Consider the following 17,635-nt stretch of genomic DNA (forward strand, 5'->3'; position numbering starts at 1 on the left):
CGATTCTTGGATCAACGCTTCGCAAGTCATCGACTATAAAAAGAAGTGACCATCATGCCCATTCACACAGACGCAGCTACGTCGACCACTCCTTCACCCAGTTCTTCTCTGCAAGATTTACAGAAACAACCCTTGTGGGTGTGGTGTGGAGAGCGTGTGCCTAAACGCAAATCGTCTTTTTCTGCCAAATCTTGGTGGTGTATTGTGTCATCGGAGCAGCCATTGCCAATTTGAGTTTGCAACAAGGGGACAAACAATTGTGGACCATTTTATTGAGCAGTTGCATCGGTTACCTGCTTCCTAATCCCTCCCTGAAATTCACCTCGCACGGGAACAACGGGAACCTTGTCTCCAGTGTCAGTGCCAGTCACCACTCCAATAATAACAATAACCCCATTTTGGGCGGAGACACGCCTCTGACAGCCACAGAACTCTGGAATTATGAGCAATAACAACCAATTTTACTTAACCTTACGCAGTGACAGTTCCATGGAGGTGTTTCCCAAGAACACATTGTGCTGTTACACGGCCAAATTACCTCAGGCCATCGCATTAGATCACGAAGCCCATTGGGAAGTGGCTTTAGTGGAAATCATTCACCCGACCCAAGTCCTCAATGTCCTTCCTAATCAAAAATTTTTTTACGGTGGAAGTTCATGACGAGCCAATGCAAAAGTACTTGAATACCCATGTCAAATATGATCACAAAACCTATGATGACAAAACTCAAAAGTGGTCCTACCACTTGTTCATTCCCGCAGGCTGTTATTTTAGTGGTTATTTTACCTCCAGATTTAATGTCGTGTTTCTGAAAGCTTTGGAAAGTGTCTAAAAAAGTGTCACCATGGAGTACCACAAAGCAGCTCGTCGCTTCCTGATGAAATTTGACGGGGGTAAAATCGTGTCCATTTTGTTTTGTCCTGAATTGTTTGACATGTTGGGCGGAGACATGGACATGAGAATGGTCATGATCCAGAAAAACGAATTACCAATCATTTACGACAACGAGTCTTTTAGCAAGTTATTTCGTTCTCCGGTAGAACTGAACCAAGGACTGAATTTGATGTTTGTGTACTCCGATGTGGTGGAGTATAACGTGGTGGGACACACCTCTGTGCTGTTACTGCGTGTCATTCCTTTCAAAGTGGATTCTGCCACAGCCACTGACGAGGAAGGTGGAAACACATATCACGTTCATCGCGAATTTGTACATCCTCACTATTTGCCCGTCAGCAAGTCTTATTTGGACACGGTCAACATTGCTATAAAAGGAGATCTGGGACAAAATATTTCATTCACCAAAGGGAAAGTCACGGTCAAACTCCATTTTCGAAAACGGTTCTCTCACGACTCGTAAGTCATGTATCCAGTGTACCGAGGGGTTGCTCGACAGCGAGGACACGGTGTTGAAACCGGTGTTGAAACCGATGGTGACACGCGGATTGCACGCCTTGAAAGATGCGGCACTGACACAAGGCAAAGAATTTCTCCAAAATGTCATCATCGACAAACAAAACCCCAAAGAAGCTTTCTTGAGGGCAGGCAAATATGTCTTGCTTGAAACGGGTAAAGACCTTTTGGGTCGACGAGAAACACCTATAAATGCCCTGCACGCTACCGAGTCAGGCATTCAGCAAGGACAAGGCAGAAAGAGACGACGAAGAAAACACCCTTTCACCAGACTACACACTTCTAAAGCTAGAAAGACAAAGAAAAGAAGAACCGTTCGAGACTTAGACGTTTTCGATTATTGAGACACAGAGAAAAAATGATGCACCGAGAGTCTTGCGCTTGTTCCAAGTCGGAACTGGATCTGTTTGCCATGCCACCCACCATGATGACGATGCAAGAATCACAGTGGGTGGAATTTCATCCCGTCTCCTCTTTGGCGGATTCTGCTCCCATCGAGTTTGACATCAAAGGTCAGCCCGAAGATTGCATCCATCTGAATAGCAGTTACCTGTATTTGAAAGTCAAAGTGATCAAAACGGACAACACCAATCCTGGAGCCAATGATAGGGTAGCGCCCGTCAACAATTTCATGCATTCCTTGTTCAGCGAAGTGGACTTGTACTTGAATAACAAACTGGTCAGCAGCAGCATGGATACTTACCCGTATCGTGCCTACCTGGAAAATCTCTTGACGTACGGAAAAGAAGCCAAGAATACTCATCTGGATGCTTGCGTTGTATGGAAACCTGACACAGCGGGTGATAACACGTTTAACGATACAGCCCTCACAGCAGATGACGATCCTCACAATGTGGGGTTTAATACACGTAGAAATAAAATTCTGCAAGGACGTAGTTTAGAACTGATGGATCGTTTGCATTTGGACATGTGGTTACAAGAAAAGTATTTACTGAACGGGGTGGATATTCGCCTGAGACTGAATCGTAGCAGTACCGCTTTCCATCTGATGGCCCATGCTAACGAGTACAAAACCATCATCCAAGAAGCCAGGCTCTACGTGGAAGTGTTACCCAAAGTAGGAAACGACATCAGTCAAACGTTGAGCAGAACGACCGCCAAGTATCCCATACGACGCGTGGAAGTAAAAACGTTCACCATTCCTGTTGGACAGCGATCCATGATCGAAGATCATCTGTTCCAAGGCCAGTTACCCAAGCGTTTGATCCTTGGTATCGTCAAGAATTCAGCCTTCAACGGAGTCCACAACGAAAATCCTTTCCTGTTTCATCATTACAACGTAGCCAAGATCGAAGTCAGTCGCGATGGCAAGACACTGTGTACCCGACCGTTTGAGCCTAAGTTTGGTGACAGGAATTACTTGAGGTCGTACTTGTCCCTGTACGAAGCCACCGGACAGTTAGGAACCAACACCAGTCACGGCATATCGTACGAGGATTATACAAGAGGCTACGGTTTGTGGGCGTTTGATTTCACTCCAGACCAAGGCAGCGACGAGGGACATTTCCACCCTATAAAATCCGGTCAGATTCGTGTGGAACTTCAATTTACTAATCCTCTACCTGACACAGTGAACGTCCTCCTGTATGCAGAATTTGACAATACCATAGAAATCAACAGTTTAGGAGAAGTCATTCTAGATTATTAGAAGCCATGGAAGACTGTTATCCCTCTTTACCTAGTGGAGAAACTTTGAAGATGGAATGTGAGGAGACCATGGAAGAAGAAGAAGAATCCCAAGACGAAGACGTTATCATGATGAAGTCAAGATGGCCAGAACAAGAAGCCCATTTAGTCTCCTGTTTTGCTATATTCCTGACAGATGTAATGAAAGAATTGATCAAGGAAGAGTGCTATGGATGTCACAACGATCATCCCAGTCAAATTCAACACGACAAATGTCTGAAGTTGAGCCAAGAAGAAAAATTGGACGAATATCTGGACAAAGCTTGGGGTGTCATCGAGATAGAATTCGTGTTGAACGAGTGGTATAAAGGCTTGGATAAACATTCTTCTCCTCCATTAACGTCTCTGGAGCGCCGTCGCATCAAATCTCTCTTTGACCAGAATAAGAAGTCGGAGCTAAACGCCTTTTACTTGTCAGACATTTTCAAGCAAAAGGTCAGGATCGAATTGATGACTTATCATTACCTGTGAAGAAGAAGAAGAAAATAAAACACACAAAACATGGATACCTGGGAACTTTATTACCTTTTGAACCACAGTTCGTACACTGCTTCTTGGAATCATGTCGTCTGTGCTAAAGATGAACTGCCTCATCGCAAACCTCAAGACCATCAAGCTTATGTGATCAACACGGACGACAGTCATCTCCCAGGAAACCACTGGGTAGCGGTCTACTTTCCTCAAAAAGGATGTGTGGAATATTTCGATTCCTACGGATTGCCTCCTTTGGAAGACGATATCATCGACTTTATGAGAAGAAATGCTCAGACCACACGATTCAATAATGTGAAATTACAAGGCACAGATTCCTTGGTGTGTGGACAATATTGTGTGTATTTTCTGCATCATCGCAGCCTGGGCTATTCCTTAGAACATTTAGTAACTCATTTTGATCCTCGTTCTTCTTCTAGAAACGATGTGAAAGTAGATCGATGGTTTTGTGACCAGTATGCTTATATTTTGTCTCAAGCTAGGAAACGTAGCGTCCATCAATGGCCTAATGACTTCCAACAGTGGAAATCACAATTTCATTCACAGCGTTGTCAGCCCTATCCAAAATAATGTGTGAGTTGAAAAAAAATGTTTGGTATTTGAAAAAAAAATGTTTGATGTTATATTGTTGGATTATTGTTAAAAATATTAGAGTTGTTGGTTAGTGTTAAGTGATTTTGAATAAAAAATGTTGTGTTTTGAAAAAAATGCCTTTGTCTTTTGTTTGGCTATAAGAATTTTGATTCGTGCACTTTGACTTCTCTCTATCTCTCTCATGACACTCATTAAACGTTCCAGCTCGAAAACCGTGTAGGGATGTTTTCCTTCACGTCCGCGCTTTGACTTTAAGAACCGGAGTAGTTTCCAGTCTAACCATCCATTGTCGACTCATCCTCCTACGAAGATGTGCTCCAAACTAGCTAAACTAAACGAAGCCTACGTGAATTTGCATAGGGTCAGACACAGTCTGATACCGAAGCTAGAAGAGATAGAGAATGTGAGAATGTTAAAAGTCACTGAAGACCTGATAGAAGAACTCTTCAGAGAAGAAGTGAACAGGGAGAAAGAAGAATGGACAGAAAAGTACAGACTTCAGAGACAGCAACAACAACAACAACAACAACAGCAGCAGCAGCAGCAACAGCAACCTGAACCTGACAGAGGCTTTGTTGATTGCCGTATCGACACCAAAGAGTTCTTCTTCTCTTTCCGAAGAAGCAGACCTATCGTGAGAAAGTCTAACGTCAGAGGACGTCGCATTCTTAGAAACTAAAAGATCGCCCTAGCTTCAACTTCACGCAAGCAAAAAAACAGCCCTTTTTAGGGCTACCCAATCTCTAGAAAAGAAATAGTAATAGATTTGCCAATGTGTGTATGTAGAGTAGTGTGAATATAAACACTGACTCTTTTCTAGTGTGATTGTATATGTTTATATGTGTGAGTGATTGTAAGCGCTGAAGTAGGTTTGTGTGGATAGTAGATTATGATCATGTTTTTTTGCTGTTTGACGTGCGTAAATAGTAGATTTGGGGTTAGATTTGACTCCTTTGCGTTAGTGGATAGTATATTATTGGTTTAATGAAAAATTTTTAGAATAGTGATGGGTAGTATAAAAAAGTCAGTGAGTGTTTCTTTTAGGTCCGCGCGTTGTTTGGTGATGATCTAGGTAATATAAATTTTGTTTTAGGGGGATGTTTTTCTTCACGTCCGCGCTTTTAGTATAAATTAAAAATCGCTCGGCAGTCTAGCTACCCTTGTTGATTGATCAAGAGAATGAACACCAGACTAGCAAAACTGCTAGAACTTCATGTACACCTGGAATATGCCAGGCTCATATTAAATGAACTGGCCGCGAAGGCCATCGTAGAAGAGGGAAGAATGAAAGAGGAGGAGAGAAGAAACAAAGAAGAAGAAGAAGAAAACCAAAGGCTCTTTTCAGGGCCACTCCAATCTCTCGAAAAGAGATAGACTTTCAATTGCCTACCCCCTTTTTTAATATTTTTTTTAATTTAAAAAAAAATAGAGACCCCTCCCTGTTTCAATTTTTTCCCTGTTCCCTTTCCATAGACCCATCAGGTCGGGGCCGTATTAAAATAGGGTCCCGACCCTGTTCCATTTCCCCTTGTCCCTAGATAGGCCTACACAGTATTCCCATGTTAAATTCCCCTTGTCGCTAAAATTGCTTTTTTCTCCCATGTTAAATTTCCCTTGTCCCTAGACAAGCCCAAAATCTATTCCCATGTTAATTCCCATTGTCGCTAAAGTGGCCCAGGGGTTTTCGTAATGTTAAATTTCCCATTGTCGCCAAAGTGGCCCAGGGGTGTTTTTAATGCTAATTCCCATTATCGCTAAAGTGGCCCCATTCACTACTTGCATGTAAAGCTGAACAGAGTCTCGCTCCGGTGCTGTTCCGGTGGGAAAAAAATCCAGGTATTGTGAATTTGTAGTCATCCCTCCCAGTACCGTCAAAAGTTTTGTTATCCCTCTAAGCATACTGAAGATATTGGGTACCGGCGGAATCTTTGAAAACTGATACATCTCCAAACTTTAAATTTCTTTGCTCGTCTCGGCCTCTAAATCCAAACATTTTCATCAAAAAGGTAGAACAAGGAAAATTGTAAAGCAGCGGGCGTGTGAGAGCCCATTTCACCTGCTTGAAAAATAAAATGCTTCTTCGTCATCGTGGCTTATCGGCTCTGATGCTCTTGCTTTTCGTCCAAAACCAGTCTTCATCAACTGCATATTTTTGAGAATTTAGTGCTGCGATTGATTTCTGAAATGAGCTGTCTCTAAGAGATACGTGATATCCCTTAGTCTTAAGATGCCTTTCTGTGTTGTTGCTTTTAGAATCTAAAGAGCATGACTCATAGTCAGAACGATTCGCTTTAAAATCGTTATAAACTTCTCGGCTAAATACGTGTTTAAATGGTCCGGAATTATATTTTCAATGCAGCGTGTCTCACGTTTGTTAGCATACAGCCATCGCTTGACATTTCTGAGCTCATGTTGAATCGCCAGCTTCGTTAATAGTTTCTTTTGTGATTATGAATTTATCCACAGTCAACTTTAGCATATCTACATTCAAATGGCTCAAAGAGTTGGTTTACTTCATCCACAGACAAATAAAATAAATCGTAAGTGCTGACGTCTGTGTCCATTGTTTGTTTACAATAGAAAGTAGTTCCTCTCATTTTAGGCACAGGTGTCGTGCACGTGCGTGCAATATGGTATTTAATATCGTAAAATATTGCACGATTCTGACAATGTAAAGTTAACGAAGACAAAAATAAGTATTAAATGAAATGATTTTATTGCTCATATACTTATCTCGTGTTCAAAAGCACAAGTAATGCGTGATCTATATTGGGCGCATATTACCAATACTTTTGATATTGTACTTCGTGCATATTTTTATAATATACCTGAATTTGTTCAGTAATTACTAGTGAGGGAATTCCCATACACCTGCGGAATGAATGACCCCGAAATTTACGCACATTTTATGGCGTTAGCTTACATCAATTTTGCAACTAAATGGAATGTCTGTTTGCTTCTTTGCTTTAATGCGCATTTTATAGATAACTAACGAAAAAACGATAAATGAATGACTATCTCAAAAATATACCGCTGGGTTACCTCACAGATGGCTTGACTGCACAGCTTTGATTATATAACTGTTAATATACTTGATGTGAAATCTGTCCTAATTCTCAAATTTGATTATTGTGTACCTCATATATTATTCTGAGTTAGAGAATATAGGAATGACCCATTTATCTAAGGAAACGCTATCAAAATTTTACGTACAGAATGCATTCCTATTTATATAAGTGCGCATTTGTAATTTATGTGTAATTCTATGATTGTATGTACGAGTTTGTGATTTATATATGTAATTGTACGTCTTGTCCTTGCCAATCTCGTGTCTGTACCACTTCTCTTTGTTAATAATCTTCTAAAAGGAGGAAATAAAGATGAAAGATTGATTGAGTCAAACACCAAAGATCGTATATAATATTAGTGAGCCTGGCACCCTGTGGCTTATGCTATCTAATATCAGTGACTCTAACACAAAATAATGTATCGTATGTTACAGTTGTATGTCTACGACCTAATAACGTAGATTTATGGCTCAAATATTATTTTATATTTGTTTTTAAAATATAAAGAATTAAATAGTTACATATATAATATGGACGTTAATGTAAATTTTTACGGGTTAATGCCATAAGATAACACGGAGTTTTAAATAATTTCCAAACATTTAGGAGATCGCGGTTATTCGTATCACTCTCTCTCTCTCTCTCTCTCTCTCTCTCTGTTGTTTTGTGGTGGAATATGAAAGAATTAAATATTGCATATAGAGCATGTGCACATATATACGTTTTCACGTTCTATAACACCGACCAGACAATCCATTTACTACGATATATATATCCGAAAAAGCTTTCTGCAAGGAGGGTCCGGTATTGGTTAACTGGTTAACGTTTCACAATAACTGACTCTGATTGAAATCGGCAAGCAGCTCCTCGGCAAATATGAACTGACAGGCCTTGTGACATTTTGAATGAGATCAATTTTTCCCTCCGACTTAATAGAACAAAAACAAATTGTACAATGAACAGAGACAACAAATAGCTAGTTATAATATTCTCACCCATGCGACGTCGAAATCTAGCTGTTTTGCTAACCTTATTTTTCTTATCTCATCTCGGACCATTCGTCTCAGTCAAGGTGTCCACGCGATACGGACTACTTTATCGAGGGACGCAAAAATTGTTGTCTTATGCCTGGCCTGATGGAGTTATTTTCCGATCAAACAAACGCTAACAATTTGGGACATTTAACAAAATAATTTTTAGATGGAGAGAAAAAATAACTTACAAAAGGAGATTTAGAAACAAAACGATAAAGATAAGACAAAAAGAAGATTGACTACAAGCTAGGAAACATCTTAACTCTTAAAGGTAGAAGAGCAAAAATCGTCAGTATTTACCACCCACTGGGTACCCATTCCATGTATACAGAACGCTTTTTGGACGTTGGAAGATACACAAATTATGCTAAACATGAACTAGTTATTTCAGAAAATTCACCATAGAATGAGTCAGAGTATCTTTCCGTTCTTTTTGATGACTGGGAAATAAATGAAATAAATGTGTCTCTGAAACCGAACCAAGTTTCGTCGGAGAAAATAACAAAGTCAGGAGTGGAAATAAAAAACACTGAAACAGTCAAAGAGAGCAGATTTATAGAGGTGGAGGATCAATTTGTCACAAATTTTGTTTTAGAGCATGAAAATGTGAATACCAAACGCAAGACATTGGGACACATAAAACTACTAGAAGAATATCTTGAGAAAAACAATGAGACGCGCCCTATACATGAAGTGCCGGCACCTGCCCTGAACAGCATTCTCTCAAGATTTTCACTTCCAATTCGTCAGAATGATGGAAGTGAATAAGAGCCGACAACATTGAGAGGTAAAAAAGGGCCTACATATCGATTGATAACACACAATTGAATTTAAAGAATAATATACGAGCAAATAAAATGATGCATAGCGCAACTGATATACTTTCAATTTGTTAAAAATAAATGAATTTTTGAATGAGTTCAAGAATGAATAGCTAATTTCCCCAAAAATATTATGTAATGAAGACCAATTTTATTTATAGTTTTAAAAGGTAAACTTCCTTATAAATTAAATAACTTGACTGATAAAACAATTTAGGCCCTCCCCAACATGGATGACAAATTATAAAAAAAACAGAGTGAGAGATGTTAACCTAGGTACAAGGCTTTTTATAATTTATTGTAGGTATTATGGGAAGTTTTGAACGATATCTGCGACGAAACAGAAACAATTGCAGCTTGGTTTATGGCCCTGAATTTTATCAAGCATGAGAGGCCCTAAAAGTAAACAGAAAGATCTGATGAAGAAAGGAAAAGAAAACAAACCCAAAACTGCTGATGCAGTAACTGATGATGACATATAAAAAAAAAATTATGAATACTCGCTTTTAGGCCCCAGCACATAGTCAGATTTACTGAACACTTTATTGTTTAATAATACTTTGCACTTTGGGGTACGTGGATGGGGAGAAGAATACAGAAACATAAAGTGGGGATACATATCATTAGAGCCAGATTGCGAACTTAAATTAAAATCTTTAGAGTTTAACGAGAGGCAGACGAAGACAGGACATGGAGGATATAAAAAAAACACAAGAAATGAAAAACCAAGGATGTACGCTAACCCTCTATTTCCAGATAGATGTCCGGTAACTATCTACAAATGTTTTACGGGCAAACGTCCAAGTGATTTTTGTAACCCTGACCATCCATTTTACCTTTCCTTTATAACTTACGTGCGCGTACCTCGGCCAAATGAGCAATGGTTTTTACATGCACCAGTTGGTGCCAGAAAGCTTAAGTCGCTAATGAAACAAAATGGCTATGAAAGTAAACTTGCCCGACTTGGCTTCTAATCGCAATACAAACTCTAACGTGAGAAAATATATATGTCAGAAACTAATAGAAATCAATGTTCCAGACACTCAGGCTATACACATCACTGGCCACAAAAATCCCAACTCTCACAACAACTTCAGAAAACTTAGTAACAGCCAGAAATGTGTTATGTCAAGCATCCTTTCTTCTAATTTTGTTAAACATCCCCATTGTGCTCCAGTTGAATCAAACATGTGCATGCAATCTTTGATGAAAAATAATGCACTTACCAGCCAGAGGGAATCATTTATCCGTCCACTCGTTATTCCACAAATAATTTTCCCTGCAGCAGATCCTTCAGCAACACTTGCCATATTTCCAATACAGAAAATATAAATTTTCCAAGAAATCGTGAATTTGAACCTTCATCACATGGTTATCAGCTAGGGTCTGTATCTGGAGGGTCTTTCATACATGGTGGTAATCTTACAATCAATATTAATTACAACACAAGTATGTCACAAACAGCCTAGTGGTTAGAGCGTCCGGCTCGGATGCGGGAGGTCATACCAAAGACTAAAAAATGGTACTAACAGCTGCCTCGCTTTGGCGCTCAGCATTAAGAGGTTAGTGTTAGGAATGGTCGGCCTGGTGTCAGGATAATGTGACTGGGTGGGACATCATGCTACATGTCTACGGCATGATGCCCCAGTGCAAGACATCACTATAAACTGCCACAGTGCAGACATCGTAGCGATATGACTGAAAAATTGTTAAAGCTACGTTAAAAATCCAAATCACACACACGTCGTAAACATTTTCACCACCTCCTAAGAGAAGGACAGTTATATACGATTGTGACACGGATCTCTAATTACTCGTGAATACCACAAACACGGACACTCATGCTACATGTAATAGCCTACACACTATAATAGAGGTGTGTGCCCAGTATCATTTCATTCCTTACAATATAATTTTCTAAATTGGAACTGATGAAAATGAAACATCTCTTGTAATAAATATTATCTATTGTTGTTCATTTCATATAGCATCCAAATATTAAATGTGATAATACCTCAATACTATGCTACGTTTTATGTTGTAACTTTTTTTTGGCTCACGTATAAAACTGTACTTCGGATAACACGGTCACGTCACAGTCCTCACTAACATATTTGTGTTATTGCACCTCATGTAAACATTGCGCGTGAACTATATTGCACAAGCGAGTTCTTTTTTACTTTAAAGGAAATTACTGGGTGAGAAAAAGAATCGGCGTCGGGGTGTGCACCGAGACAAGAAAACCATAGTCGCGGAGTTACATTATATCCCCCACCCCGGCAAGCCTCGATGGGAGACAAATAACGTAACCCCTTAACTGGGATTTCCTTGTTTCGGTGCAAACCTAAACATACTGTCTATTTTTACCTTGTATCCGTGCCCATCAAATCAGTGTATTTTAAGTACATTGCTATTGTTATGAGACTGGAGAGTATTAATAAATAATTTCATTTTACATTTTTAAATTATTCCGGGGATTAGACTTACTTATATCTAGTATATAATTTATAAAAAAGACTCAAAATCTACTTTGCAATTTCAGATTTATATTTTTCAGGTATATTTTTAGTTTGGGTATTTTGTTATCGTATCTTGGATTTTCATAAATGACGCTTTTACTTTTCTGGCGTTTTATTGGCTTTGCATTCCAATTTTATTTCATGAATTGAAGTCGTTATTCACAACAATAAAACTTAACATCATTGAGTGCCGTGTCGTCTGAGCCATGCTGGTCACCTTCGATCCTCACTTGGATTCCGCATATTGCGGTTTTCGATGGACAACTTTGACTCCAGTGTCCGTAGGAGCCGAACATGCCTTCACCGTTCCCCAAAGCCAGTTCACTCTCAGTGGAACCTGTATCGTCTGTAAAGTTTCTGCACTTGAACTTTACATAATTAGCAGCTGTGTCATCACCGCTTCCCTATAATAATAATAATAATAATAATAATAATAATATATGTGTCTGCGTGTGTGCTGAGCGCCTAGCGAGGCAGCTGTTAGTATCATTTTTATATGTCTTTGGTATGACTCGACTGGGCTTCGAACCCGCGACCTCCCGCATCTGTGGCGGACACTCTAACCACTAGTTCACTGAACTGGTCATAATAATAATAATAATAAGAAGAAGAAGAAGAGGAAGAAAAAGAAGAAGAAGAAGAAGACAAACAACAACAATATGATTTACGTTTAGAGCTTTATTAGATTGTAGCGATAATTCTTTTGATTATCTCCAGTCGATGTTGGGAATAGAGTTTTCAAATCAAGATATTAGCCAATAGCTAGGAGCTTACGTCATAATGAATGGAATTCATTAAATATTATGGTAGCATGGATTACTGTCGTAATATAGACCTACCTAGCTCCTTAACAAAAGGAATTCTTTGAATATTCTCGCGTATAGTTGCTTGGTCATTCTAGATAGCAGTAATTCATGGATTACTGTCGTAATATAGACCCACCTAGCTCCTTAGCAAAAGGAATTCTTTGAATATTCTCGCGTATAGTTGCTTGGTCATTCTAGATAGTAGTAATTCTGTTTACTGGGCTGTAGAGTCATGTTTTGTTATGTGGCATGAAATGCCGATATACGGCTTAGAAAGGCGACGGACTAGTCATACGCATGCGAAACAAGAAAATTACAGTCTCTTTACTATGTAGGACTTAATTGATTAATGGAAAATGTGTTGTGGTATTAACGCATTTAAGAACTCTTCAGTTGATGTTACTCTCCGTTATGCTGATTTGTCACAAAACTTAGTTTCTGGAGCAGTGAATATAGAAGCAGTGACTTCTTTGCCTATTTATTGAGTTCATTTTGTTTCTTCTAGGTAATGACCTAGCTAGAGATAAGGTAGTGGTTAATTAAATATGACTAACAAGCCTTTTTTGGATGAATGAGTTGATCCTACTGAAGTTGAAATCGCTGGATTATATACAGCCTGATGCAGTTACAAGAGCAAGGGCAACGCGTGCTTTTGAGAATGATGTTGATCAAGATGTTTTTGCTTTAGCTGACTTTTTAAGCTTCTGTCAAATTTGCGCCTAGTTTGGATCATTCAAGCAATTTAGATTATATTGATACTCTTTCGGCTAAACATTCTCTTCATTCTAATCAGGTGATAAAAGAAAATCACTAGTTATCTCACACGGGTAAGGTCCAGTGATCTATGTTTATTTCAGAGGGCTATTAGCAAGCCTGATGTCACGTAAGTAGGAACTTGCTATGTTTTGAAAACTGGGGTCCTTACTAGGAAATGCATGCCATCTGAAGTACCCATTGCTGATGAGTGGTCAGTAATCTATCAAACTGTTGCTCGATTGGACAGGAAATTCATAGTCTGTCCGATGAAATGTACCTGTTTGGTTATTTTGGAGTCAGAAAGACTTATTTTAAGACCCTAAATCGTTTTAATTGTCCGAGAATTGAAAGTTATGTTTCTATATATTGTGGATCTTGTCATGCTTGCCAAATGGAAACAAAACCGAATCAGAAGATACCAAAGGCTCATTGATGCATTTAACGAACCATTTAGTGCAAAATGATATACTGTGTCGGTCACTTACCTGACATCATGTTTGACAACACTTGTTGACGATTATGAGCGCATACACAAGATATCCAGAAGCTATCCCTTTGACTAATATAAAACCTACGACTTTAGTAGAAGCTTTGGTAAAGTTTTTTTACTCATTTTGTCCTTCAGAGAAATACAGGAAAAGCTTCGGACAAAGATTTTTTGGTCCTAATAAGTTAGAAAGAAAAAAGTGACTTAAAATAAATTAATAATCATGCATGGTGAAATAGGAATGATGTTGTCATGTTGATAAGTTAATATGATAGGAGTGTGTAGACAGAGGTAGCCATGTAAATTATTCAATTAATTTAGTAGAAACTGATCCACACGCTGAGGATTTATATGAAGATTTGAACTTGAGTTGTAGAGACTTTAGTGACCACTCTTGGCAATTCAGAAATATTAGATACTCTAGAACAGAAACTTTTGCATATGCTACATAAATAGATGATCGAATTAAAACAGCTATTAGGAGAATAGAAGCACTTGTTTAAAAATATTCCTGTACGAAGAAATTAAAACTGCAACGGCGTTGAAACTGTAGATTTGACCCATGTGAAACAACATCCCTAATAGATGAAGCCTCTAAAATAAGACAATTTGTAGAAAGAAGTTCGGTAGTTCCTGGAGTACGACTTCGTCGAACCATGTAAAAGTATCTGAAGTTCACCATGTATTCTACTGCCGAAACAAGATAAAACTTTCCTTGTATGTATTTATTACAGAACAATAAAATTATCACCAAATTTGACCTCTTAAAGGGATTCTGGCAAATTCCGATGACGGAAAGACGAAATGAAATTTCAGCATTGGTGACTTCCGATGGACTTTACCAGTAGTAAGTCATGACACTGTTGATGAAATGTTTCCCCAGTACTTTCCAATGTGTGATGATTATGATAAAATTGGGTATCGGGAGTTGTGACGCTTACATCGGCGACATCATCATCTACAACACTTGAAAAGACCACTTGGAAACCAACCGGAATTTTATTGAACATTCCGACAAGAAAATTTGACAATCAACTTAAATAAATGTGACTGTTGCTGTGCTTGTGTTACTTTTTTTAGGACATATTTTGGGACATGGTAAATAAAACCTATAGAAGTTAAGGTCAATGCTATCTCTGAATCCCCCGTACCTATCAGTAAGAAGCAAGTGACGTGATTTTGGGGTATGTCCGGATATTATCGGAAATTTCGCTCTAATCTTTCCACAATAGCTGAACTCTTGACCAGTCTTTTCGATAAGAAGAACAGGTTTCGTTGGTCGGATAAATGTCTTGTGGCTTTCGACAAATTAAAGGCACATACTCAAGAGTGCATCAGTTAATTCCGTCCAGATTTGAAAAATCATGTAAAATGTTTGTAGATGCAAGTGATGTAGGTGTTAGTGGAGTTTTGATACAGGAAGACATCCAATTGGCTAATTTTGTAAAGAATTTTAATAAGTACCAAAGAAATTATCTGACGATCGAGAAGGAATGTTTGGATTTGATGTTCGCCTTGCAGCTTTGAAGAGTATGTTAGTGCAGGTACTTCTCTAGATGTTCTCTTCGGCGATCACAACCCCCATTATTTCGTTAATAAAATGAAAAACAAGAGCCAAAGATTCTTAAGGTGTAGTCTGATGTTATAGTCGTGTAATATCGATGTTAGGCACATCAAAGGAAAGTAAAATTTGATTGCCACGACACTTTCACGTGTATAGGAGTACTATATTGCAATAATTTCTATGTTTTGTATCATTCATATTATATGCAATATTAATTACATGTATATATGGCTAAAATTCCCGAATAACGTTTTATTACATAAATCTTTCTATTTTATGGAGGAAGGTGTCATGTATATTACTTTTATAATAATAGTTTATAAGAATCATTTAGTTAATGACAATTTTAATTCTTAGATAATATGAATAAGTTTTGCACTTTTAAAATTAGTCATATATAATTCGCACGTTGGTTTCATTCATAAGTTCCTAAGTCAATGTACTAAGTTCAAATAAATAACACCACATGGTCCAAACAGGCCATACTTCACGAGAATGGCGGTCAAAATGGCATCATGTAATCCATCGAGGACATTTGCACTGACAAAAAAGCAAGACTGTCCTAGTTTCTGATTGGTTAAATGTGAACAGCTGATTTTGTTTACTACGTGTTAGTGTTTCGAGATAATAATGATTCACCGAAACCCTGGAATCAAATCAAAATGGCGTATTAATCTACTGCGCTGTTAACTTACATATTTCTATATAAGTGAAGTATAACGCGGAATCACTCATTCTTACAGTTGATATCGGTCTTGAGAGAGTGCTGAGAAATGTATTAATTGGAATTATACAGTTGGAAACATGTATTCATAGTAAAATATTAATAGTTGAACTGGTCTATTGAACGGAAAAATTGACTATTACCATCGTATTCAAGGAAGAATACTTTTTTATTTTACAATGAGTTAACATTAAACAAGATTTAATTATTTTGGATTTTACTGTTAATTGACTTAAAGACATTTGGACTTAAAACAGTGACTCCATCTGTTCTATTGACACGTAAGTACAGTATTGTTATCAGCCGGTGAATCTACCATGTCACAACCCCGTGATAGCGAGGTGTATATCCTATGTCACGACCCCATCATATCGCGAATAAGACTCAAGTTAACTGAGCAACACGGAAATCTACTAATTTGCGTGTAGAAGCGATAACGGTAAGTTTGAAATGATCAGGTAATCATAAAACAGCAGCAAAAAAGTAATACACTGGTGATAAATCGCCCATCGCAGGCAATCACGATAAGGTGTACCAGCACGTGGTGGATTGTAGCATGACAGAATCAATGTCAGACGTTGATTTACCAGTTGTTACTTTAGTCGACGTGGATTTATTTGTTGCATCTTTAGACAGGCGACATATCTGCAACGACTTTAGGCGTAGCGTCTTCATACACAACAAATTTATATGTAGCGACTTCGGTCGCCACATCAGCAGCGATAGGTTTTCGCAATTGTAGCGTTCATGCTCATGATGTGTTGTTACTTTCGTGTTCGTATGACAGCGCTGCTCCAACACTTTCGAGAGCGGGACAAATACAACTAAGTCACCTACCGGCAGCGTCAAAAGCGAATCCGCCAAACATGACTGAAGCAATTTAACAAATCTGTATTTGGATGGAAGTATATATCTTCCGGATTCTTTTAAGTTTGTGTTTGTTCAAAGTCGTCACTGGTTTTATCGACTTTCAGGTCTGGATGTAAACGATAATTGTTAAGCTACAAATTGTCAATCGCATAAATAATTGCATAGATATTTTCTTAATTCGTCGTTATAATAAAATTGTTTGTTTAATTTGTTTTCGAGACAGGTGATTGAAGTCGGATATTCTGCCAGTCACCAGCGATAAAATATTATATCAGATTTTTCAAAGTGGGTCGGGATAAAAAATCTTGCATATATATATATATATATATATATATATATATATATATATATATATATATATATATATATATATATATATATATTTGCTGCCACTGATTAGCGACAACTATATTGATGATGGCATCATACAAAAACTCGTTTCACTGTCAAATCTGATAACTGCATGAAGAACCTCCCGAAAATTATTATATCGTGAATGATAAAACCTGGTTGCAAAATATTTGTATTTATAAGCAATTGCGGTTTTATTCTGCACGCGAAAGTTCACATTGTGCTTCATGCAACACCCATAACCCAATTAGTTTATTTTGTATTTTTATTGGGGGGGGGGGGGAGATTCCGTGTCTGGCATTATATATGAAATCTTTAATTTCGATTTCCTGTAAGAGTTTTATCACTCGACTTGTATTTTAGTATTGATATAAATTAAATATATGGAATAATATAATGATTGGAAAAAAATAAAAATAGTCGGCTCATCGA

At 38.1% G+C, this 17,635-nt stretch overlaps 1 protein-coding gene across 1 annotated transcript in view; it reads right to left on the bottom strand.

Moving 5' to 3' along the window:
- The window catches only part of LOC149797128 (uncharacterized), a 51,881-nt gene that overhangs the window by 22,645 nt on the left and 11,601 nt on the right, over positions 1–17,635 (bottom strand). The window contains exon 3 of the mRNA XM_089960717.1: positions 11,803–12,049. Coding sequence (XP_089816843.1) covers positions 11,803–12,049 — 247 coding nt within the window. The remainder of the gene's footprint in view (positions 1–11,802; positions 12,050–17,635) is intronic.

Source organism: Sinohyriopsis cumingii, chromosome 6 (genome assembly GCF_028554795.1).
Source record: "Sinohyriopsis cumingii isolate HCF-2022 chromosome 6, ASM2855479v2, whole genome shotgun sequence".
Classification (NCBI taxonomy): domain Eukaryota; kingdom Metazoa; phylum Mollusca; class Bivalvia; order Unionida; family Unionidae; genus Sinohyriopsis; species Sinohyriopsis cumingii.